The following is a 23639-nucleotide window of genomic DNA, read 5'->3' as shown; positions in this document are numbered from 1 at the left end:
TGCAGTTTTATGAGAAGCCTTCGTACCCATTAAGGCCTGTAAGAACGAGTGCCAATGGCCTTTTGTAGGTTAATCCACAAGAGATCAAGAGAGTGCACGACACTCTGTCTATTCAAATTACTCATTTTACAGTATAATAGTATGAATATTAATATTGTCCATTGAAAAAGTGTGTTAATTAGGACGCTGGCAGATTCCTGGACCACTGCCACCCAAAGTATGCACTTGGGCTACGTGACTATTCAAGCAGAGGTCCCAAATCGCTGTCGAACTCCTCCAGCCTGCTAACAACAGCAAAGCACGCGATTCTGCCGCGAGAGCCAAACGGACAAAATAATTAATGAGGGAACGACCTACAGAGGGTTAACGTTACTTATTTTTCCTCTCCTAATGTCAGTTATTTCCCTTCCTAGAAAAACAGTATTTAACCAGACCGAAAATAATTTGCATAGCGCACATGTGCTAGCTGCTGGGAGGTTTTTAAGCAAACAGCACAAATGTCTCATTAATAACTAAGTGCCAGGAAATCCAGAAAGAATTTTGCACCAGAATCCTGAAAACCATAGTAGCTTATTCTTCTGCTGCTTGCTTTAGGCTATAAACAGCCACTGTGCTCCTTTGATAAAACTGGTTTGAGTGGGGCAGCAGCTGGAGAAGGCGAGGTTTGCTCCGTACCAGAAGGATGAACACCTGGGAGGTCGCTGTACTCCATATCCCATATTTTTATGCAGGTAAAGCTTCCACAAGTTCAGCATCAGGCCTGGTGACTGGTACATTAATAGCACACAGATAATCTTTAAAAGATGCGATATTCCCCCCTTCCAGCTTCTGTGTCTATTTTTATCCAGCAGCTAGGGTGCACAATCTTAAGTGCAGTCTGCTGAGCTCAAGGTTAATCATCATTTTCTGCTAGCAAAATGAAAGGTCAGCTCTGTACCAGGCACCAGTGAGGTCTCCAGCCGCCCGGGGGTTTACAGACCCGAGGACTCCAGCACCAGCTTGTGTCTTGCTGCATAGGAGGAGAGCCTATGCACGAGCAACCCCAGCACACCGCCCGCAGCTCCCAGAACACTTGAGATCTGCAAACATATTTGTCTTCCATGGAAGAAACCCTAGGCTCCTTGGATGTTTTTGCAAGACAGATTTGCATCGAGGAGCCCAATTTGAATGGAAAGCCGCAGGTTTTGCTTGGTTGCGGTGATTTCCCTAGGCAGAGGAGAAGCGCCAGGTCCAGAGCACCTGATGTGCACGTGGACCTCCCCTGCTCTGCTTCAGGGGAGGTATTTTCATTTGGGGTCACTCTCAGTTGGGAATATGAAGACAGCTTTCCACATCTGAAGCTACTTCAGTGGCTATAAGGGGTCAAGTGCTTCTCCTCCTCGGAGGGGCTGCCAAAATGTATTTTCACAAACTGGCATTTCTCAGCATGGTGGGACTGACAGCACTTCCAGTATCTCCCTCTTCACAATATTAAGAAATGCAGCTTTTGGCTCCTATCCACCAGCTAAGAGATCCAGTTTCTCTTAGGAACTCACTGCAGGATCTCCAGCAAAGCTCTCTGCCCCCATTACTGCGGCAGACACTTGCAAACATCTGCCAAGACATGAGGACTTCATTCTCAGAAGCTCTCAGCGCCCTGACCCGCGGGGTATGGCAGCAGAAGGAAGAGGCCTGGCAGCACAGCTGAAGGTCAGCTCCCTTTCTGCCTCTACTTAAACTGGGGCATCTAAAATTAGAGCAGGCTGCGAGCGTGGATGACCAGGGCCTGCAATTCGGGGCGGCAGGAGACACCGTGAGCACACGTGCATGGGGCGAGAGGTGCAAAACCAAAGGATTTAGAGCTGCTGAAGATCATCAGCTGCAGGCGGCTACAGAAACCTGGAATAATTCCCCAGGTTACCGAGCTCTTTGGTGCTTAAATCTCCTCCTTGCAAGAGTTATCGCCTGTCACCCACCAAAAGCTAATCCTCTTTTTTTCTGACTTTGCCTCTATCTTCTCTCCGCCCAGCCCCCAGCTCCGTGAGCGCAGAGCACCTTTAATCTTCATTTCAGATGCACTTTCCACGATGTTGCAGATGCGTTATCTGCAGCTGACAGTATTCACCACCTATTTCTCCTTAAAGGAGGCTGCTTGACCTTGTAACAGCTTCCATGCCTCTAGTTTTATACGCTGAGCATTTCTATTTGAATGGATCACAAGTAATCACTCTTCTGTATCCATTATTAGCAGAGAACCAGCTACCCAGAGAGCTACTGCTTTGTGGTGTTTTTTTGTTTTTTTTTTCCTCCAAATGCAGCATTTTTCCCAGGCAGAGACATATTATGGCAATTCAGACACTGACAACTGTGTAAATCACGCCCAGGCAAAAGTTATTGATGACCTCATTCCGGCAAGGTATTATATGATCAGGCTGCCCCACGGTATTTTGATCATCTGAGAGCCCTGAAATTGAAAGTCGCGAGCTCCATTTTGCTCGGGAATCTAACAAAAGGTTTCATCTGCGACAAAAGGCACTCGGAGCATTTCTCTTAAATTATCTTATTGCAAACCAGCAGTAACAAATACTTGTTTGCCTTTATTAACACGCTCTCCCTGCCCATAACCGTTCCCATTTTTCTAATTTTGAATTTAAATGCTTCCGAGTTATTGATCCCTTCTGCTAGAAATCTTTTATCCTGCTTTTATTGGTTCTTGTGCACAGCCTAATTTCAGAGAGATGAGCAGTGCATCCAACATCACCACCCTCCTGGCAGACCTGTCTCCCGGGAGCTGCCGTGATTAATATTTCCCATGCAACACAAATCACATTCTTCAGGCCCAGCTTCTCCACACTGCCGGCCCTCCCTAAATTGGCATTCTCACATCTTTTATTAAATGATATAATTAGCTGATTCCTTCTCGAGTGCCTTCCAAAATAGGTTGTGAATGGTCACCAATAAGGGAACAAAAACCAACACTCAAGGCATTGAGGCACTCAAAGAGGAACCAATTTTCCTTGGCCGTGCCAAGTTTCAGCTAATCTAGGCAGATGCAATGAATAAATAAAAATAAAACCAGGGGTTAGCCATGAAGCAGAAGGGCTGCAGCCTGGATGCACGGCGCTGCTCTGCGTGCTGGGCGTGCTAACCCAGGCAAACCCACGTGTGGGGGGCACTCTGCAGCAAACCTAAACTGAAATAATTCGTAGAGCCCAAGCCAGCCTGCTTGATGAGAAACACGCCACTTGAAGAAAGCCTCTCCTGGACCCCTGGTGCCCCTCCCCAAGCAAAAACCTGTAACGTGAAACCCCCGTGCCCTGCACAATCCGGCATGTGAGCGTAGCAGCACGCATGGAAATCCACTTAATGCACGGCAGCCGGCGTGCAGAAACGCCCTGGGTGCCAGCACTGCAAGGACAGAGCAGACCTCGGGCCCAAATGCTGCTGCTGTTGCTTAACCCTACAGACAAGGTTTCCCCTACACCACCACCGAGCCTGCTCCTTCCCACTACAGCCTGCCCGAGCAGCTCGGAGTACTCCAAACACACTGCACATGCACCAGGGTCTCCATCCCTACAGATTGCTCCGTATCAATTAGAAAACAAACAAAAAACCACCACCAGAGCACATTCAGCTGGCTTTCGAGGGGCCGGCTTGCTGCTTGGCTGCTACAGGACTCGAAGCAGATGCATCTTCTGTGCAAGTGGTAGGGCTCGCCCGCGGGATGCTGCCCTTCAGTGCCACGGAGCAGGTTTTCTGCAGTTTAGGCAGTTCCACGACCATGGCAAGGAATATTTGTGAAAAGTCCCGAAGTGCAATCTTGTGCTCCATTTCAGAAGCCCGCTCCTCCAACAGAAGATTTCCATTTCCCCTTGCAAAGCACCCCTTGGGCTCGCCATTCGGACACACCATTCACGGTTCAGCTGGAGCAGGCTCTTCGCAGCAATTCTGCTGACGCGGCTGTCTCCCTGTTAGCTGTGCACAGAAGAAAGGCTTTGGCCTCCATCCTGGCCCTGCCAAATTGAAGAAAGAGAAGATCTGCAAAGCACAGGACATGAAGGCACTCCCAGCCGGCACCCGCAGCTCTGCCGTAAGAACAATGTCTCTAACGAAGAAGTCCAGCTGCATTTGCAATTTCTCTTAAACGCTGATTGCTGATGACACGTGGATTCCTCCTGCCATAAGCCACGAAGACGTGGTTCCAGCCTTTCATGTTGTCCGTAAGAGCTTCAAACCGAGGAGGTTTTCATCTGCCAGGCTGCGAGGGAGGAGGTCGGCTGGAGGCTGCTGAAAGCTCAAGTTAGCCACTTAATGAGGCGGCGTGTTCCCAACTAATGGCTTTGCTCAGGGACAAATTGCAACACCAAGGGAAGGATTAGCATAAAGGCTTATCAAGTGAAAGATGTGCTGGAGCAGAAACACCCCATCTTTTCAGAAGGTGATGCTGCCACCACTGGAAGGCCACGCCACTGGTGAAGGCTTCAGGTCCCCACCTGGCTTCAGAGGATTTTTTTTCCTTTGTCATTCAGAAGCAGCAAAATCCTAGGATTACACCTAGTAGGACTGATCATGGACAGCAGTGCTGGAAAACATGGAGAGACCTGAGTAATTCGTGATAAAAATGGGACTGTGACCACGAACTTCCCATTGCACTAAATCACTTTTCCTTTTGCTCCTCAGTGTGATGCAAACTGGTGTAATTCATGGCTGATGTAAGTGCAGGACTGCTCACCCCAGCCATGCCTCACTCCCGACTCTCCAGGGACGAATCCATCACGTCAAGTTTAAAGTTAAGAGAAAAAAACAGTCTGCTTAAATTTGCTTTCATTGTCATTGAGGCTAACACACTCATCCCATCCTCAGCAACAGCCTCTGAAAAACCTCGCTTTTTTCTTTAAAGGCAAACTTTAGTTTTTTCTTTAAGTGCCACTCAAGACACCGTCCCATCCCATCCCACCCCGCAGACACCCCGTGGCTGTGCCCAGCTGGAGGAACCACCCTGAAGTTCCCACCCCAACTTTCAACGAAGACACACTGGCAACCTGCAAGGAACGAATCCCACCTTTTAGCTAACGAGGAGGCACCCACGAGCGAACGTTTTTAACGCAGCAGCCGCACTGTTTAAGCCTGCTCTCGTCTGATCTAGACGCTACGAAGACAACCATAAAATACATTTCTTCGCGCTGACCCTGTTAATAACCGCTTCTCAAGGGAGTAGAAGCACTGTAACGAGCTAACACTCTTTGTTTATTTGGAATTCAATAGCTAGACTTATTAAAAGAGAGATCCCAGCCAGCACTCGCTGCAGAAAACACCCGTGGTGATGTGATGGAGCAGGAGCACGGGGCTGGGGCGAAGGCTGAGCTCCGGCACGCTGCCTGGGGAAGGTCCTTCAGCCTCCTGGTCTTTAACACCCGTGGAGAGGTAATAAAACCCACACGGCTTCCAGAGCAGGGCTGTGGGCAGCTCGGAAAAATTACCTCTGGGGAGCCACAATCCAATTCTCTGCCCTTTACGCGAGCCCCTGCCCCCAGCAGCTCCCAGTTTGAGCGTGCTGTGTGGGATTAGCTCCCTGCCCTCTCTCTGCCCCCGCACACACCGGTCATTTCAGCTGCCGTTTGCTCTCAGATCCAGTTTTAAAGTGGATTAGAAGAATAATAATAACATGCAGAAGGTTTGTCGTGTTGGAAACTCGCTGCCACGGGTTGCAAGCTCCCCTGTAAAAGAGATGGGGCTGCAGAGGGCGAGGGGGGGTACCCGGCACCCAGATGGGGCACAGCACATGGGTTATGGGCACAGCCTGCACCAGCGGAGCAGAGGAGACACCTCTACTGCAGCCCAGTGGGGATAAGAAAGTCTTAGAAGGAAGCCCTGACCTCCTCCTCCTCCTCTTCCTCAGCTGCCCACACTGAGAAACAAGGCAGGATGGGGACAGGGACAGGGACAGGAGTGAAGGCAAAGCCTTTGCTGGAGACGTGGGGATGGAGCCAGCTCCCAGCCACACTCTTCCACAGGCAAATTCAAACCTGAGAGCTTAAAAAGACCTAAACAGCAAAAAAAAAAATATTACACCAATCTGCCATTCTTATGTGAGGGAGGAAAAAAAAAAACCCTGACAACATTTGGAAGCGGGCTGTGTTTGCTTGGCGCTTTCCATCTTGAGGTAACGAGCGTAAAGGGCTTCCCAGGTAAACCTCAGCACAAACGGCAGATTTTGAGAGCCCCGCTCCCCACTGCAAGGAGCTAACGAGGGGCACCCAGGAGATGCTGAGCTCCAACCATCTCCCTCTGGCACCGCCCTGCTCCAAGCCTTCAGCACTGGCCCCAAATCAGGCTGCATCCACACTGGAAAAGGTGCAAAAAAGGACAAGCAAGAAACATCCCTGAAAACAAACAGTGGCCACTGTGAAAGCCTCAGATACAAGACCCAGCCCCTGGGATCCTGCTTTGCATTTTTCAGTGCTTCTTTGTGTCGTGTGGAGGAGTTTTCTGTTAACAGAGATGGTAACAACCTGCTCTGTGGTGTCAGTGACCAGAGCTCTGCAAGCCTCAGCTTGGGAAGCTGCAGCCCCCGAACAGCAGAGCCAGGCTTGCGCAGGGCATGCCCCCAGCTCCGAAAGGCTTTCTGTTTTCTGAGCAGCTGGCTGTAGGGACATCCCCAAAGCAAACAGCCCCTAGCCTGGTCATTCCTGTGGCCAAACGGTGCTCAGAGCATCCTCTAAGCCCAGAGAGACAAGCAAAGGGCTCTCCTTCCCCTGTGCCCATGTCTGGCACCCAACCAGCCCCGTGAGGCCAGCCACCACATCCTGCAGCGCCGCTGGCTTGGCTCAGCATCTTCAAAGGGAGCTTTTTTCCCCCGTGCCACTGCAGATATCTTCTCTCCTGGCGAGGCTGCGCAGTGCTGAGTGTGCAGCAGCGCCAGGAGAGCGGCCAGCGCCACGGGCACTGCGCCCACCCTGCCCCGGCACGGGCTGCGGAGGGCATGGAGACAAAAGAGGGGGATGATAAATTAACACAGGGACGTTTTGAATCACCTTTTGGAAGCGGCCACAGCGTAAGAAGCACCTTTCCCTGCGTTATTCAGCCGGCGAGAAGTTCCCGTGACATATTGGTGTGTAGGTGTGTGGGGGCTGGCTCCTGCGGGGAGGGCGGGCGGGCGGAGGGTGCTCTGTGTGGTTCGGCGAAGCGAAGCAGCACAAGATGTACCAGTTGCTCTGGTAACAAAGCCTTTTTTTTTTTTTTTTTTTTTTTTCTCCTTCCCCTAAGTGAAACATCATTTTAAGCGTTTTCCAGTCAAGACTTCCTTGCCCGTGTGGCCAAAAGCAGGCCCCGTTTCAGAAATACCCGCACGATTCGAGGCAGCAAGGGAAGGAGTCGCTCTTCCGAAGATAATCCACCGTCACAGGGAAGCTGATAAATCGAGGTCACTGTTTTGCACCCTCTGATTAAGCCAGCACGCGTTACCATACATCAGCGTGCCAGCCCAGCCCCTTCCCACAGCCCAGTAAGAACGGCTGAAACACAAAAACCATCCCGCAAGGTGGGGACCCATAAAAAGGGGAGACCCCGGTGGGCTCCCCACCACAGACAGCCAGCCCGGCAGCAGCAGGGGCTCGATACATGTATGTAACGCTGTGCTCGTGGTACCGAGGGATCATACAGCAGCTTGTCACTCTGTGCTCAGTCACACAGCCCCTGTGTGACCTTGAGGACATGGAGCCGCCTCAGGGGGCCGGCTGGAACCACCGAGTGACCCCAAGCGGAGCATCCGGAGCGGGACGAACACCCCTGGCTCGAGTTTAATGAAAGGAACCAGGTGCTGCGAGAAGATGGGAAAAGGCAAATGCTTAATAAAGCCGTTCAAACCCAACAGCTGGCTGCTGTGGGACAGAAGTGCGGGGAGCTCAGGGCTCCGTGTTCCCCAGCAGCCCAGGACTGGGGGTGCCGGTGCCGTGGGGCACCCAGAGGAGAGGGGGCAGCAGCCAGCCCAGGAGCAGCGCCTGCAGCTCGCGTGCACGCAGCACGGGCTCTCGAGCAAGTCCCAGCAGTGGGCCCTCAGCCATGGAAGCTGTGTACACAGCTCGGGTTAATTCTTTACAGCAACAATCCGCAGGAAACGATCATTTTGTGCAGCGTGGAAACTTCTTCCACCGGGCTAGAAGCAACGGTGATTAATTACCAAACTATTGACCATCGGTCTTTCAGAAAGAGAGACAATAAAACAACTGATTATTAAAAACAATTAATGTCGTTCTCCGCTCAAGCTAATTATTTGAACTGCTGGTAATGACCTGGGAACCTGCAGAGTCTCTGTTCCCACCAGGGCTGAGCCAGACCACGGGCAGGCTGAACGCGGAGCAAGTTCTTCTCTTACACCTCCCTCCTAAAAGCATAGAAGAGAAAAAAAATCTTTGCCTTTCCTTAGCATATCCACCAGCCACTCATTCAGCAGGGGGACGCACAGCAGTGCCCAGGGAGCACGCAGAGCTGGGGACACGCTGGGTACCACAGAAGCACACCACCAGCACCAGGACCACGTTATCCCAGCTCTTTTGGCATCTGCAGGCTCAGGGGCACCATCACAAGCAGACAGCCACACGTGGCTTTTGGAATCCCAAATATTTCAGTCGTTTTCTCATACCCCTGAACCTCAACATCTTCATCTACTGGGCCAAACCGGGGGTTCACCTCCAGATGAATCCATCCTGGCAAACACAAGTTGAGTAACAAATCAAATAACTGACAGAAGACTTTGGGATTTCCTCATCATTTTGCCCCGTATGGGTCAAACAGCCACCTAGCCTGGGCCTAAAAGCTGGTGGCACCCCACGGTGTCCCCCGTGCTGCTCCCTCTGCCACCCACGGCAGCGGAGGAGTGTGCACAGGGACCACGGCCACGAATCCCACGTGCCCTGAACGATGCCGTGGAACTGCTTAGCGATTAGGTGGCATTTCCCAGCTAATTAAGCAATCAATAGTTATTGTGCAGTTATGGAGCCGGCCCGTGGTGCCGGATCTTGTGCCCTGTAAAATAAAGCTGCAAACAGAGAGCTGCATCCACGGCACACCCAGCAAAGCCAGCACACGTTGTCCTCCTGCTGGGGTCGGGAGGCTGCATGGAGCATGCAGTCCTGGCATCACTCACCTCCCTGCTCATCTGTATGTGAGAGGAGAGCATCAATGGTTACCATCTGACCTACCTACTGATTGTTTTGGTTTCATGTCGAGAAGACTGGCATCAAAACCCTGCCGTGGTGATGCTGAGCACGAGTTTGCTCCCACCCTGCTGCACAGGGGACTCTCAGAGTGACCAAAACGGCTGCCTAAAAACATGGGAGGATCCCGTTATTTTGTGACATATTCAGCCCACGATAACCTGCCCGCTGAATGTCTTCCTCCGGTCTTGCACCAAGCCGCTGGGAGGGTGTCTGTGAGGAATCTGGTGGTATTTCCCTTCCAGCTCACGTGTCCATCGGTGGTCGGCACGCCAGCAGTTGCAGCCCCGACGGTGAGATTTATTCAGGCAGCCTGAGGTATGCTCAGTATGCAAGGCCTTTTTGCTTGCTCTCTAATGCAAAGCAGAGCTGAACGGCAATAATGATACTCCGCCACATGAAAAGCCTTCCCTCACGCTTCCAATAATGCTCTGAAGCGTTATCAGAAGTCTCCGCGACTTCTGCATTTAGAGTTTTGTTTCCAGTCAGCAGCTACCTGCTAAAAACAGCAAGGCAGCGGCTCAACTCCTGAAGCCCAAAGCACCGTGTTTCTGTTAAACATTTCTTTAAGCATTCAGAAAAATCCAGGAACGCAAAAATCCCACAGCACAACAACGCCTTGCACTGGAGCTAGCAAGACCTCGGCCATTTATCGAAGACGATTTACAACCCGTACCAGTAGACGCAGGATTATTAGGAAATAAAGAACAGCTTCCAATTCAATTAGCGAGATAAACCATCACCGGCACGGTCCCTCGTTAAAATAAAAGCCAAGCTCTTCAACAAGAGCTCGCAGAGCAAGGATCCTTCCCTCTGCAGCTACTGCTGCTTGTGGCCAGCGGGGGCAGAAGGACAGGTCCTGATGAGGATTTCCCCAGCCTTCAGGTCGCACCCATGTACGACCTCGAGCTGTGCACCTCCACACCGTGTCCTTCAAGCACTGGGGACCCCAAACAGCCCTGCTGTTGGCCTCCAAGCTGGCCGGGGGATGTGACTGCTCGGAGACCCTTTGCTCCTAGGTAAGGGAGCCTCAAACGTGTTTTTAGAAGGGAGCCAGAAGGTCTAAGCGTCTTGAAAAGCGATCCATCTGGTTTGCTTTCAGAGATAAATACAGCGGTGGCATCTGGAGGAAAAGAATCGCAGAGATCTTATTTCCGTGCTAGGTTTCAGGGTGGGACACCATAAACAGTTCTGCATGCTTTCTGTCAAAGTCTTCTTCTGTTTATAAAGTGGATACAACTCCAAGACTTCAATTTAAGAGAATCTGAGCTCAGCCTTAGCCTGAATTCCTACCTCAACGCTTACTAATTGGGTTTGGACAGCAGCTCCCCCCCCGTCACCATCCTGCCTGGCACTGCCAGCGAGTGAATCACACCGGGACAATCTGATTACCCCGGCACATTAAAAACAGCGAAAAGGAGGATTTTCTTTGTACAAGAAGGAGAAGAAGAAACACGGAATATATCACCTCCCCAAAAGCCTACAGCTGAACGCTTCTGGATGGTTCTCCCCCCCTTTGCGATCACACACACAGGCACCAAACAAACCACTGCAACAGGAAACACGCGCAGCGGGGCTGTGCGAGGAGCAGAGCAAACATTAGATAGTTTATTTCCCTTTTCTGCTTTCCACAAAAACATGACACTTTCTAAAGGCCATTAACGGCGCATAGTTTCCACTGATTGTTAGAAATACGCTGAAGTTAAAATTAGGTCACCCCCTGCCATTATTTTAGCGGCTGAGAAGAAAAACAGGGCTGAACCCAGCTCCCGGGGCTGGCCTCCATGCCCGAGAGCCAACAGTGGCACCACAAACACCAGCACCCTCGGGGGAACACGGCCCCGGGGCGAGCAACGAGGGGAAGGCTCCCGGAATATACCCTTGGTAAGAAGGGGGCTGGAGGGGGGCCGTTCTGGTTGGTTTTCACCTCATTCCAGTTCAGAAATTCACACGTCTTCAACCCCCGAAGTTGCGATTCACCCTCGGTTCACTTCAGACCTTCCAGCGTGGAATTGATGGAATTAGCCCGCGGCAGCGGGAGGATGGGGAGAGCAGGATCAGAACAAACAGCTCCTGACAGGTGGCTTCCCAAGCAGCCTTTTCTCCTCTTGGTTAGGGCCAGCTCGCTGTCCTTCACTGCGTGACAGGCCAGGGCTGAGCCTTCCCGCTGACCGAGGCGGAGCACGCGGAGGTATTCCTTCCTATTGTCAGAAGGGAAGGTGGGCAAGACAGGCAAACGGGATCTCTGTGTGCACACAGGCACAAGTGCAATGTAAATACAGATCCAGTGCCCACACACACAAACCTTTGGAGAACGGGGCCCATGGGGTTGCTATCTGCCAGCAGACCTGGAATACGCAGCGAATTCCACGTGCACCTTGCCAAGAAACATGTTTACACCATGCATTAAGCACAGATAAGGCCAGACTCCAAAATAATTCGACCCCTCCTAACGCCACAAGAATCATCCACAACAAAAACAAACCACGATTACAGATTCTGGAATTCCCTCAAGCTGAGGGGTGATGGGGACAGGCGCCGTGCTTTAGCAAAGGACGGACACTTTAAACGTTGCAGGAAGAAGCTCACGGGTTTCTAATTTTGTTCTCCACGGTCTCCTTTGTACTCCCGTTTGGAGAGCTGCTGCCAGACGTTTGCAGGAGCTTGAAAGCAAACCCGCTGAGCGCCGTGGGTCTCCTCCAGCAGCAGGTTTCTGCCGAGCAGCGAGTGGCAGCCAGCCTGCGTGCTCCAGCCCCACGGTACCGGCAGAGCAGCAGCCTGAGCAGGCTCCTGGACCACGATACAGCTCTGCTGGAGAGATTTATCTACGAAACCCCAGACTCCCCGCTCCCTCCCTCATCACAGAATCCATAAAAAGCAATTGGGGGTGGGGGGAGAGGCAAAGAAAGCGATCTGTTTTTAGTGACAGCTTCAGAAGTAGTACAAATTGCGGTTGTAGGAGCTCCACGTGCTGCGCGGAGCTGGAGCACATGACAAAAAGGCAAAGCCCAGCGAGGTTTTTGTCAGGCCTGACACTGCTGGGACCTAACGAGGCCGGTGCAATGGGATGCTCCACGGCCAGCACACGGCCAAGGCGACCAGGATCACTCCAGACACCGGCGTAGCCTTACCTTATAGACTTGCCCATAGGTGCCATTGCCGACAAGCTCCACCAGCTCAAAGATTCCTGCAGGATCCTAGGAAAAAAGGAAGAAGAAGCATTTAATGCGCTGGACTTCTAACTCTTCAAAAACAAGCTTCCTATAAAGAGAAAGACCAACATTTTCTGACAAACGTTTTGAACATTTTAAAGTCCTCTGGCAGCCCAGGGATTGGAAGCATCACAGTCAGGGGGAGCAGAGGTGTTAATCCACCCCGTGTGCTGAGCCAGCCCTGCAGGGCCGTGTCCCAGCAGCATTTGTGTTGTTGCCCTGAGGCCTGGCACATCCTGGCCATTAACTTTCTGGCCTCTCTGATAAATAACAGGACACCCAGAGCTGGAAGCTGGCACCAGAGCACACCCAGCAGCCCCACTGTCATACACGTGCACATGTAGGAGCACACGCAGCGACACTGCCCGAAGCCAACATTCGCTGTGAGGTACGAGGGAGGGTGGGGAAAGAATAAACTGGCGCTGCTATTTTCTCCCCTCACTGGGTTTTCCCCGTCCAGCAGCTCTATTTAAGCTCCTCTGTTCCTCCTCCTCTCCCCATGCTCACTCCGTCTGGGTCCGTGTGTTCCCCTGCGGACCAGGTGGGCACGTGGCTCTCCCCCCTCCCCGCTCCTCGCCCGGCCTCGAGGACATTCGGGCCACCAAAAGCCACCAAGCTGCAGGCACTCGGAGGCTCTGGGGGGTTTTGAGTCACTTCTGCTCTGAAATGTCTCGATGTCCCAGCGAGCCAGGTACCTGCGGCCTTACAGGATGCGGGCGGCGCGTTAGCGGCTCTGCCTCATGAAGAGGAAGAGCAGCCTTCGGGAGCATCCCTGGGGACACAGGCAAAACCATATGAAAACGGCCCAAAAATGCCATCCGCCACCTGGAGCTGACCAAGGGCAGCGCTCCCCAACAGCGGCTGGGGAAAGGGAAGCGGCGCTGCGCCGAGTCTGAACCAACTGGGGGAGGAGGAGGGGAGGGATGGCAGCAGCTGCTGTTTATTTCTTGAATTTCTTTCCTTAGGGTTATTCTCTGCAGTGCTGGAACAACTCTGGAAGAGGCTTTTCAAGTGCTACAAGTATATCTATTTTTGAATGTTCACTGGGAGATTAAGAGAGAAGAAAGCTGTGCCTAGGGCAGATGATCAGGAGGCTTGGAGAAGCGCATCCCGGGAAGCAGCTGGCCATTTCTGATAAGGAGAACCATTTTGTCTGACACCTTTTCCGACCGATTCCCAAACCTCAGCCCCAGGAGTCCCCCCTGCCGCCCTGCGGGGCCACCTGGCCTCACCCAGCTCCTCCAGGTTTACCCCAGCTCGTTTGCAGCACGGCTGCAGACGTCCCCCCCCACCACCACCACCACCACCACCAGCAGCACCACGCTTCTTCCTTCCTTCCCCCATTTCCACGGGGAAGCATTGTCAAGGTAACGGGGCTGCTCGCCGAGCCACGGGGCCGGGCAGGATTTGAGCAGAGCCCTAGCAACACGCCGGGAACGAGGAGGGAGAGGAGGGAGAGGAGGGAGAGAGGAGGGTGCTCGCTCCTCCCCGCGCTGCTGCTGCTGCTCCTCGCGCTGCTCTCACCCCCGCAGCTCCCACACAGCCCCTGCCCGTGCCCAGGAGCAGCGTGTCGCCAGCAGCCACCCAAAGAAGCACAGGCAGAGGTCAGGGCAGGGAGAAATCCTTCTTTCCGCTGAGCTGGCTCAGCCCAGGGATGAGCTCTGTGCCCTCACGGCTGCTGGGGGCTGTCCCCACGGCTGGGGGACGCGGCCACCGCTGCGAAACCCCAGGGGATGGGCACGGGAGGCAGGCAAGCAGGGTGGGATGCTCAGTGGGAGATTTGAAACTAGCTGGAGAAAAGAAACCCAGAGCACAGAGGTCTGGCTGGGGACCAGCCCCGGGCAGGCAGGAGGAATCTCGGCCCAAATATAGCCTGGGCTGCAGATGCGGAGCAGCGCGGCTGCTGGCAGCGGCCCCGGGGCTCTCTGCTCACCCTGCCCCGGCTGCCTGCCCCTGCCTGATCATTCAGGGCTGCTGGCAGAAGATGGGCTGATTAAAATCGAGGAGGGCCAGCGTTTAAGACAAACCCAGGAGCAATTTTCAGCCCTACGTGAGCTTCAGGCTGCATTCACAGAGCTCTGCTGAGAGCCGCGTACACACAGAGCAGGAGCCGGTGCCTCCTGACAAAGGAGGGGGCAGAAAGGCAGGGCAATGCCCAGCACGGCTCGGGGCTGTGCTTCGGGGACCCCAACACCCCACGAAAATCGGTGGTACCCAACTCTGAGCGGCTAAAAACGGTGTGAGACACGGAGCAGGGCGAGAGCAGTCTTCTCCGGTAGCACCACAAAAAAACGCCCCCGGTATTTGCATAAACAACGCACCGAAAGCCCTCGCCGTGTCAGAAAAGGGACTGCTGCACACAGCTGATAAAGCTGAACGCCTCCCAGCTCCGGCAGCAGCACACGCAGCCTCTGGGAAGGCCTTATCGGCGCGAGGCAAGCAGCAGCTGGGCTCACGGCAGCTCCTTCTCCTCGCCGAAATGGCTCCGCTCGGCGCAGACCCCGCGGGACGGCACCGCTGCCTGCACCGCCGAATTTCGGCGAGCCCAAAATGCACAGGAGCCACCAGGAGACCCCCAACAGCAGTGACCACGTGCAGGGCCAGGCCAGCTAAGGGCTGAGGGCTGCAGGTGCTCATCCGTGGCACAGTGTCCCTAAAAACCGCCAGGCAGATGCCCACAAACACAAGAGAAGTCTGCATGCCCAGCTCGCCTCTTCTCCTTGCAGGAGCCGAATTTTTCTCCCCTCCTGCCCCCGCGCTGAAGGTATTTAGCAGCAAGGGTTATGTGAGGAGACGGGGGAGAGATGGTGGTGGGGAACCGAGGGGCACACCAATTAAAGCCCTGTTGCTGTGAATGCACGGGAGGGGAAATGAGAGATCAGAGCCTCTGTAATCACCGTGCACTTATTCCCCCAATTCTGAGCGGCTAATGACAACTTCCAGCCAAAAAGCGTGGAGATAACCAGTCATTAAGCAAATGTTGTAACCCTAGAGAAGAAAAAGGCTCGGTGTGACTGGAAGCAATGCACCAGGAGGGGTTAGCAGCCGGCCAGCATCCCCAGGCTCCAGGTCGCTGATGCAACTTGCTTTAGCCCACACACGGGGCACCTGCACGGGCTGCGCTTCCCAAAACCACACGTCCAGGCTGCACGTTGGCAAAGCCAGAAGTTTCAGGCAGCCACGCACATCTCCCCAACAACAGGGCCAGAAAAATCTCAAGTCAGCTGGTATTCCCTCAAAAAAACCTCATTACCGCGCTCATTTTGCAGGCGCTGAAGCACTCGGATGATCTGACAGAACAAGGTCCCGAGCCCCCTGGGAAGCCATCCCAAAAGGCACGTGGTTTAGAGCGAAATGGAGGGTTTGGAGGAGTGCTTGAGGACAGTTTCTTTGTAATAACAAACTAGTCGCCTCCGTCTCCAAGGCTCTCCTAGCTAACAACCTTGTGAGCAATGTGAGGATGGGCAGCAGCCAGGAGAGGATTGCTTACAGAGCTGCAGACGGCAAGCAAAGCAGCGAGGCAAAGGCCGAGGCAATAAAATATCGAGTTACTGGGAACTTCCAGAGAAAGAGGCTGATGGTACCTTTCTGAGCTGCGAGCACTGCCCTCCCCACACACAGACGTACCCCTACGCCTGTCCAGTGAGAAAAGCAGTACAAAAAAAAAAAAACACTCAACGGGCTGCTCGGGTATTTTGGGGGATATTTGGCTCGCTGAGGGTTTTGTTTTCTCTCTGAAGCTGCAGTTTGTCCTCCCTCACCCCCAAACACCCAGCGCCACGTCTCAACCGAAGATGTTCGGCAAGGAACAGCGCTCCTGCACGGCAGGAGGGAAACTTGTGAAGGCCAAGCTGTCAGCAGGAGAAAGGTTTCCCCACCTGAGAGCTGCGAGAGGCCCGTGGACCAACCCATCTGAGCCGTTCCTGCCCAGCATCCCACGAGGAGCTGCTCCCTGCAGCCCCCTCTGAGGGTCGCGGCCGTGCTTTACCCCCCCAAAGCCACACTCGAGCTCTCCCAGGCCTCCCACCCTCCTCTCCCTGGCTTCTTGCTGGAGAGCCCCAGCCCTCCTTCCCTTCCAAAATGTCCAGCCTCCGAACAGCTGGCGACAGCAGAATTAACGAAGAGCTAATGAACATTGGGCATTTCGGTCACTACAGCTGGATCACTCCTTCAGCTCCTACCCCTTCAATTTAGGGCGTAAGTGTGGATTTGTGGCTAACAACTCATGGGTCCCACAGCCCGGGTTGTGCCAGAGATGCTAGTAAGGGACAGCAGGGACTGCGCTGACAGGCACAAAGCCAGCCTTCCTCCAGGAGGACACATTTGAAGCTTGACTCTCCCCAACCCTAAACCGAGTCGGATCCTCTCTCACTTCAAAACCCTTCCCGGCACATCCCGTGGCTCCTCGGGAAGGCCTCCTCAATCGTTGGTGAACCCCGACGTTTCCAGCGCCGCGCCGGATGAATGCGGCCCCAGCACCGGCACCGATTCAACACACGCCTCATTCCAGCACACAACTTCAGCAGGACAATATATAAAAGGCCTGGCTAAGCTCAGAGGCTCTATAAAGCTACAGAGCCAATTATAAATCGTATCTGTAGTCCCCAGAAGATCTGAAGTCAGCGCTAGCATTGTGCCACACTTCTTAGGATGCAAGAGATCAATTAGAGCCCAGCAGCTGGACACGCTCCACGCTGGAAGTCACTCATCCGCAGTTTCAGCCCAAGAAGATATTATTCCTAACTGTTTAGATCTCGTCCCTCTGAGAAATAAAGAGTTTCACCTCGGCCAGCAAATGTTTGCATCCAGCTGAAATTGCTACCTGCCAGTAAATGCTGTCAAAGGTTTGGGGGACCTCAGAGGAGCTGCTTTAATTACTTACCCGAGCTGCTGGTCCAGGAGCTGCAGCCTCTCAACGCACCTCTCCTAGAGGCACATCTGAAAAGCGAGGTCACCGCCAAGCCCGGCACCAAGAGCAGACCAAAATTCAGCGTTTCCAGCAGCCGGTCCCTTTGGGGGTTTGCCTGGGGATGTCTGCTCGGGAGGCAGCCTGCACCTTTCTGAGCCTGGAGATAGCAGCCTCCAGGGGAGGCCACAGAGCTCAGATATCTGCGATTGCCTTCTCCAAGCCAAGGCAGCCTTGCTCCTTCCTCGCAGCCAGAAGAAGACCTCAGCGTGGGAGAACGCCTCTCCCATTTTGTTTCAGAGAAGGACAAAGCATGGCGCAGATCACATCCCGTTATTTAGCATCCCGCTAGCTGCAGCAGCCTGCAAGAGGCAGCCAGCAGACCGTAGAAAACGCAGCGATGCTCCACGGGCTCCCCAAACACGCACCATGGACACGTCTGTCACAGAAATGTCTTGACAAACCGGCAAAGTTACTCAGAAATCAGGAACGCCAAGGATATGTTAAGTCACACGCCTCGAATCTAGGAAGAGCTTCCTCACTCGGGAGCTAACAGGGTGCAGGGGAGGGGGAGGGAGGCTTCGCACCCTTTCCCTACATTTCACAGGCTCCGCTGAGTAATGCCAGCCTCACCGGGGAGCCCGGCCGCCTGAGCTTGACAGACCCTCCCTCAGACTGGGGGGAACGAGGTCCCGCAGCAAGAGGAGCAAGATCCTGCCTGACAGCCACACGCGCCGAAATGATTCACAATAATTTTTTTGCCAGGTCGTAAAGCCTTTCCCAGAGCAAAGCTGCTGTGTTTCGCAGTGGCTCGTGTTGTAAAATGCTCCTGTAGGCTCTGGGAGCTGCTTTTTCTCCTAAATCCCATTAGTGAACGGGGTGGGGAGCAGGGACTGCCCTGCAGCTCACGTGCCGGGGGTACTGCAGCAGTGCTTCAGCCCAGGTAGGGCAGCAGGACCTCTCGCACGGGTCTGAGCTGGGTTTGCTCCACAAGTCACCGTGGCACCCGGTGCACCCAAGCACCCCTGTCTGCTTTATGGGATCAGTTCGGGTCCCGCAGGGGACAGCTGCACATCCCCGAGCAGGACTGGGCCCATAAGCAGGGATTTTCATCACGTGGGTGTTGGGATGTGCAAGGGGGTGGGAAACACTCCCCACTGCTCCTAAATTAATTGCTGTTGTTGTGATTTGATTTGCGAAAACCTCCAGGGCTAAGTTTTGTTTTAGAAAACTACAAACCCATCAGATTAATCAACTGAGAATAAATCAGTTTGAGTTATTTATTTCTCCTCTATCTACTCCTCTTCAGGCTTGGCAAGTCGCTGCATTCTTTCCATCCCGTGCAAGAAAAAGAAGACCAGGGCTTTGGGCTCGTCATTATTTTAAAGGAACTTCTGCAACGTGGAGCAGCTCTGTGAGCCTAAACCACGGCACAGGTACAAGGAGGAGGAGAAGTGACGGCTGGGGCTGGTCTCCACGTGCTGCAGGCACCAGCCCTGCGCCCAGGTGCTGGGGAGAGGAGCAGAGCGAGGAGCTCAGCCTCCTCCAGCCACATTTCGCTGCCTCTGGATCCCTGCACATCCTTTCCCCCTGATTCCCTGCCCGCAGCTGCAGCAATGCGGCAACGCCTCTGCCAGCGAACCGGGGAGAAAAGCCCTCACATATATTATGCTGGAGAAAATTAATCTTGTGTTCCACAGAATATTAAGTGGATTACATCTACAGCCTCCAAGGAGGAAAATGTTGATTCCCATGTAACTTGTGCCATTATTCACCTCTATTAACTTTTATTTTTTACCAGCACAATGTTTGTCGTGGTAATTCCTTGTTATTCAGTCCAGACTTCAGCCAGACCTCGACACGCCGAGCAAGGAGAGCACGTGGGACCTCTCCTCAGCCACGAGGAAGGCTCAGAAATCATCCTGCGGTGGCACTGTTACTGCACAGGGCAACGTTCAAGGTGGTTTCTCAAAGCCAGCTTCATTTCTGCTGGACAACTCCACGGCAGGATCACATTTGAGCATCACTCGGCCACCCCCATCCAGGCCTCATGGAGCCCTGCTCTTTCTGTGCGGAGGTGCTAATGACTAAAAAAGCAGCAGGCTCCGATAATCAGCCTCAGTATCATTTAAATCCTTACCTATCATTCAAATACATGCTCCCAGAGGGCGGCATACCCTTTGAAGCAGAGCTCGCGGGGAGTGCAAGTCACTCAGCACGGAGGAAGCAAGCCCAAAGCCACACAGAAAGGATGCAGCCCCCCGATGGGGACGCAAACTCAGCCCGAGCACTTCTGAATCTTTCACAAGCACCTCAATGGGTTTCAAGGGCCAAAAGGAGCATTTTGATGATGTTGCACAAAGTAAGGAAGGAAAGGAAATGTGCTTTTTTTTTTTTTCTAGATGTGATGCATAATCAAAAGCTCAGTCCTGGCTTGACATACGTAGCGATTCTTTACTCTCCGTGTAAATCTCACTGGTCTGTGCAGAAAGAGGAACAACTTGTAACCTGTAATTCCCAGGCTCCGTCCCCTCTTTTACAGTTCCTTGAATAATTTGAATTCTGCACAATAAACGTCAGAGCTGATAAGAGAAGCCTTATCGGATGAAGTAACCTACAGCTTTCCACGTGGGCAAGATGCAGAGCTAATGGTTACAGAACCAGATAAGGGTGCCCATAACCACAAATCAAACCTGTGCAAGGGCAGCAGCAGCGCCGCACTCCGTCAGGCAGTAAAACAAGCAGTACGACAAATGCCCTGTAGGTTAGTGCCCAAGACACCACTTCTGCCCCTTTCACTCAGCTCTCTTCTCCGTGTTTTGTCCTCACCGAGTCCATCAGGTGCTCTCCGTGCACTGAACTTGCTGCCAGTAACAGGGCTGCACCTTGTCCCCTGTCACGGCTGCTCAGGACTTAAGAGCTGGCTTCACATCGCCCTCGCTCCAAGTCCCAGCATTGCCCTTATGTTCCTCTATATGACTGGTGCTACCCGTTTTGGTGCACTAGTCTTGGTCACAAATTCACTTTTGCTGGTTCTTTCAAGAACTCTGACCTGTTGGTTATCTTCCCACCTGATTTCCTCCCTGAGAATTGACACCTGCAAGTTTTTTTCCGTTCCCTAGTGTCCCAAAGCTCATTCTGTGTTGGCAAACCTACAAGAAAAGCATTTATTGAAGGAATTTGCTCATCAAGTCTTGCCGGCACTGAAAACACACCTTATCTAATCTTAGGAGAGCATAGTTTAATGACTACAACACAGGATGAGAGGCCAGAAGGTCTGACTTCTACTCCCCGCTCTGCCAGGGCTGCAGCGCCTGTAAGTGAATGTAGACAAGATGCTTGACCCCCCCCCCTCACCTTGATTTCCCCTGGTATACTACTATCCTTGCATTCCTTTCCTCACAGGGGATCTTATCTGTGAACTCCTCATTAGCATCTGCAAAGAGTTATGCCTCTCCGGATGTGGACGTAAAGCCAAGCAGAGCTGCAGCACCGGCCGCTGAGCCTGGAGACATCCTCTTCGGTGCTCTCAGGCAAACTGAGCAGCGCTGCACTCCCCATCTGTGCTTAGGGAAAAAAAAATTAATTCTTTCCCTCTACAGGAAAGAAAAAAAAAAAAAAATCACTATTATCCTACAACAGCTGGATGTGGAGATAGGGTAAATCCAGACCCGGCACAGATGCTGCTGAAGATGAAGACCAGAGCCTCAGCTCCCACGGCCTTGCACACAAGAAGGCTCCTGCTCTGCCCTGCCTCAGTGCCTTGCAGTCTCTGTGGGGTACTAGAACGCAGAAAGGGCTTCTTCTGGTATTAATAGAAACTTCCAGTTGGAAAATAACTGGCTATGAGCAAGCAGAGTAATATTTCAGGTCTTCTGGGGAGGAAAAAGTCACCCCACCCTGACCCGCTCCCACTTTTCCCACTTGCCTTAGCTCACACCAGCAGCACTGGTGCCAGCCACGGCCACTGCACTAACTGGGACTGCTCCAGAGCAGCAGGACCTCCTAGATGGACCCACAAACGTCCCATTTCCCCCCGAGTCGGGGCCGGTGCAGCGAAGGACAGGAGATACGTCCGCTCTGGTCTAACCGCAAGGAACAGCAAGGTCTCAGTGGAGCTGCTGGCCCAGGAACTTGGAAAAAATAAAACAAAGGGCTCGGCTCCTTTTAAAAGAGAAAAGAAAAATGTCCTATTGTTCCATAATTAATGGAAAGCAGAAGAGGCTTTATGAACTCATTGAGAAACACAGGGTGAGTATTAGAAAGCACATCTCACTATTTCATAATCACAAGGTGAGCTGCTTGCATAATACCGAAAAGGAGCATAATCGAGGCTATCACCAGGCAGTTATGAAACTTGCGTTTTAAATGCTTGATAACAGTAACAGAGTAATTAGGTTTGCCGAGCGATTTTGTTTTTTCCTTTTCGGTCACTGCAAAGCAGATGCTGCGGCCTCCAGCACTGGCGAGGCGCACACGCGATGGACGGGCAGGGATGCGCCGGGACCGTCCCCTGGGTGCTTCCAGACGCACCCAGGGGAGGCTTTGAGATCACACCGAGACACAGGCTGTGACCCTGAGAGAGTAAACCCCAACAGAACTGCACGCCGAGTGAACTGCTAAACCCCAGCGAGCTCCTAGGCCTGCCTCTCCCGTGGTTTTAGCCATGAACATGCTCACAGGCACCGCGCCGGTGTGACCTGCACACCCGGCCTCCCCAGCACAACACATCATAGAGGGCAGCAAAATGTCACGGAAACCAAGGGCAAACCAAGACAGAAGACAGTCCCTCCCCCAACCACTCCTTCTATTTTTAGGCAGCCAGATTAGCTGGGAGCAGTTTTACTCGGGTCTGGTAATGAGTAATGCTCCTGCATCTTCTCTCGAGGACGCTTCCTCTGCCGGCCGGCGCTCATGCCGGCACTTTGCTTTAAAGCAACTGTATGGAAGAGATCACACGAAGTGGGAAAACTGAAATACAACTTCATGGGAAAGGCTCTCAGGAAAGTGACCCTGGCTTTGAACTTGGGCCAGGTGTCCCGCGTTCACCACACTGCTTAATTTTTTATTTTTTGTTTTCTTTTAGATGGGAGTGGGGCACGATAGTCTACTTATCCATGAGGTAGATAATTGATGCAAATGACAACTGAATCATCTGTAGTTGATGAGGATGGTACAACGACAGCTCCCAAGAGCTGCCACGGCAGCAGGACCACCGGGCTGGTGGTGGGGCCTCGTTAAAGAAGGGGACACCAGTCACCAAAGGAGCAAGACAAAAAGGAGACCTGGGTGCCACTGCGCTGGCAGCTTCCTTTCAGGTTCCTCCCTCTTATCAGGGAGATCTGTTGCCAAGGCACGAGATAACAATTTTCTACTACGCAACCACTTGCATGTTCAGTGTCCTTCGGATGCTTCCTGAATGCTCCGACCGCCCTGACAGCAGCGCCTGGGGACGCAGCTTTCCTCCTTCTCGTCTCCTCAGGGCCTCACTCAAAGCTTCAACAAAAATCAGACAAAACCACCAGGCTTTTGACAGGCTAAAAACCCTTTCCAGGAGCGAGGTGCCCCACCACGTGAAGAGGAGAAGGCAGAGCCTGAGGAAAGGCCTCCCAGGGCCATGGCTTCCTGGTGAGCTCCTGCCCAGGGCCACACCACCTTGCCGCAAGGCTCTCACTTTCTTCTGCGACTTGTAAAAGCTTGTTTATTGAGGAAAAGCAAGAGTCCAAGGCAAGGAATCGTTTAAGTCAGCTAGCAAATGATTAACAGCAAGTACTTCGGATTGCTCGTGGCCATAAACTCATCCTGCACCCATCTGGCAGATGGCAGAGGGGAGCCCACAGCGAGGCTGTACCTGGCTGCAGGCGAGGACGCGACCGCTGGCGGCCAGCTCTGGGCCTCTCCTCTCCCACATTTAGGATTTTGTTTCTCTCCACCCTCAGGCCTCCAGGCCTTGCCACCATGCCGCCCTCCATCCCCACGCTAAGCCCTTTCTGGGCAGACCTCGCAAAGGCGCCCAGGGCTTTTGGTGCTCGTGGCACAAGCGAGCACCCACACACCTCCTCCCACCCCCGGGCTGCCCCTGGCACACAGGACAGCTACCTGGGCTGCCACCCTTTGGCAACACGGCTTTTACGTGGAAGGCAGGGAGGAGCAGCGTGTCACGGGGCTCTTTCAAACAGAGGCCACAGGAGCAGCAGCGTTTCTCCTCAAGGCCTTTTCCTGTTCACGCCAGGGCTCCCCGAGAGCCCAGCGCTTCAACGCTCGAAGTATCAGCACCTTTTAAACGATATCCTGAAGGCTCGTCTTTGGCCTGGCTTTTACATCCCC

General features: G+C 53.2%; 1 protein-coding gene and 1 long non-coding RNA gene across 6 annotated transcripts in view; one reads left to right on the top strand and one right to left on the bottom strand.

Annotated features, from left to right (window-relative positions):
• TNIK (TRAF2 and NCK interacting kinase) overlaps nucleotides 1-23639 on the bottom strand; it is a 139097-nt gene that overhangs the window by 106151 nt on the left and 9307 nt on the right. For all 5 annotated transcript variants that reach the window (XM_084530180.1, XM_084530179.1, XM_084530182.1 and 2 more), the window contains one exon: nucleotides 12326-12391. In XM_084530180.1, the coding sequence (XP_084386306.1) occupies nucleotides 12326-12391 (66 nt within the window). The remainder of the gene's footprint in view (nucleotides 1-12325; nucleotides 12392-23639) is intronic.
• LOC311441720 lies at nucleotides 14892-21869 on the top strand. Its single transcript, XR_014696178.1, has 3 exons — nucleotides 14892-18077; nucleotides 18622-21563; nucleotides 21757-21869. It is a non-coding gene; the product is annotated as an uncharacterized lncRNA (long non-coding RNA).

The sequence above is a fragment of the Aythya ferina genome (genome assembly GCF_964211825.1).
Source record: "Aythya ferina genome assembly, chromosome: 9".
NCBI lineage: Eukaryota > Metazoa > Chordata > Aves > Anseriformes > Anatidae > Aythya > Aythya ferina.
The sequence above is the reverse complement of the archived record's forward strand: the minus strand, read 5'-3'. Positions and strand labels throughout refer to the sequence as shown.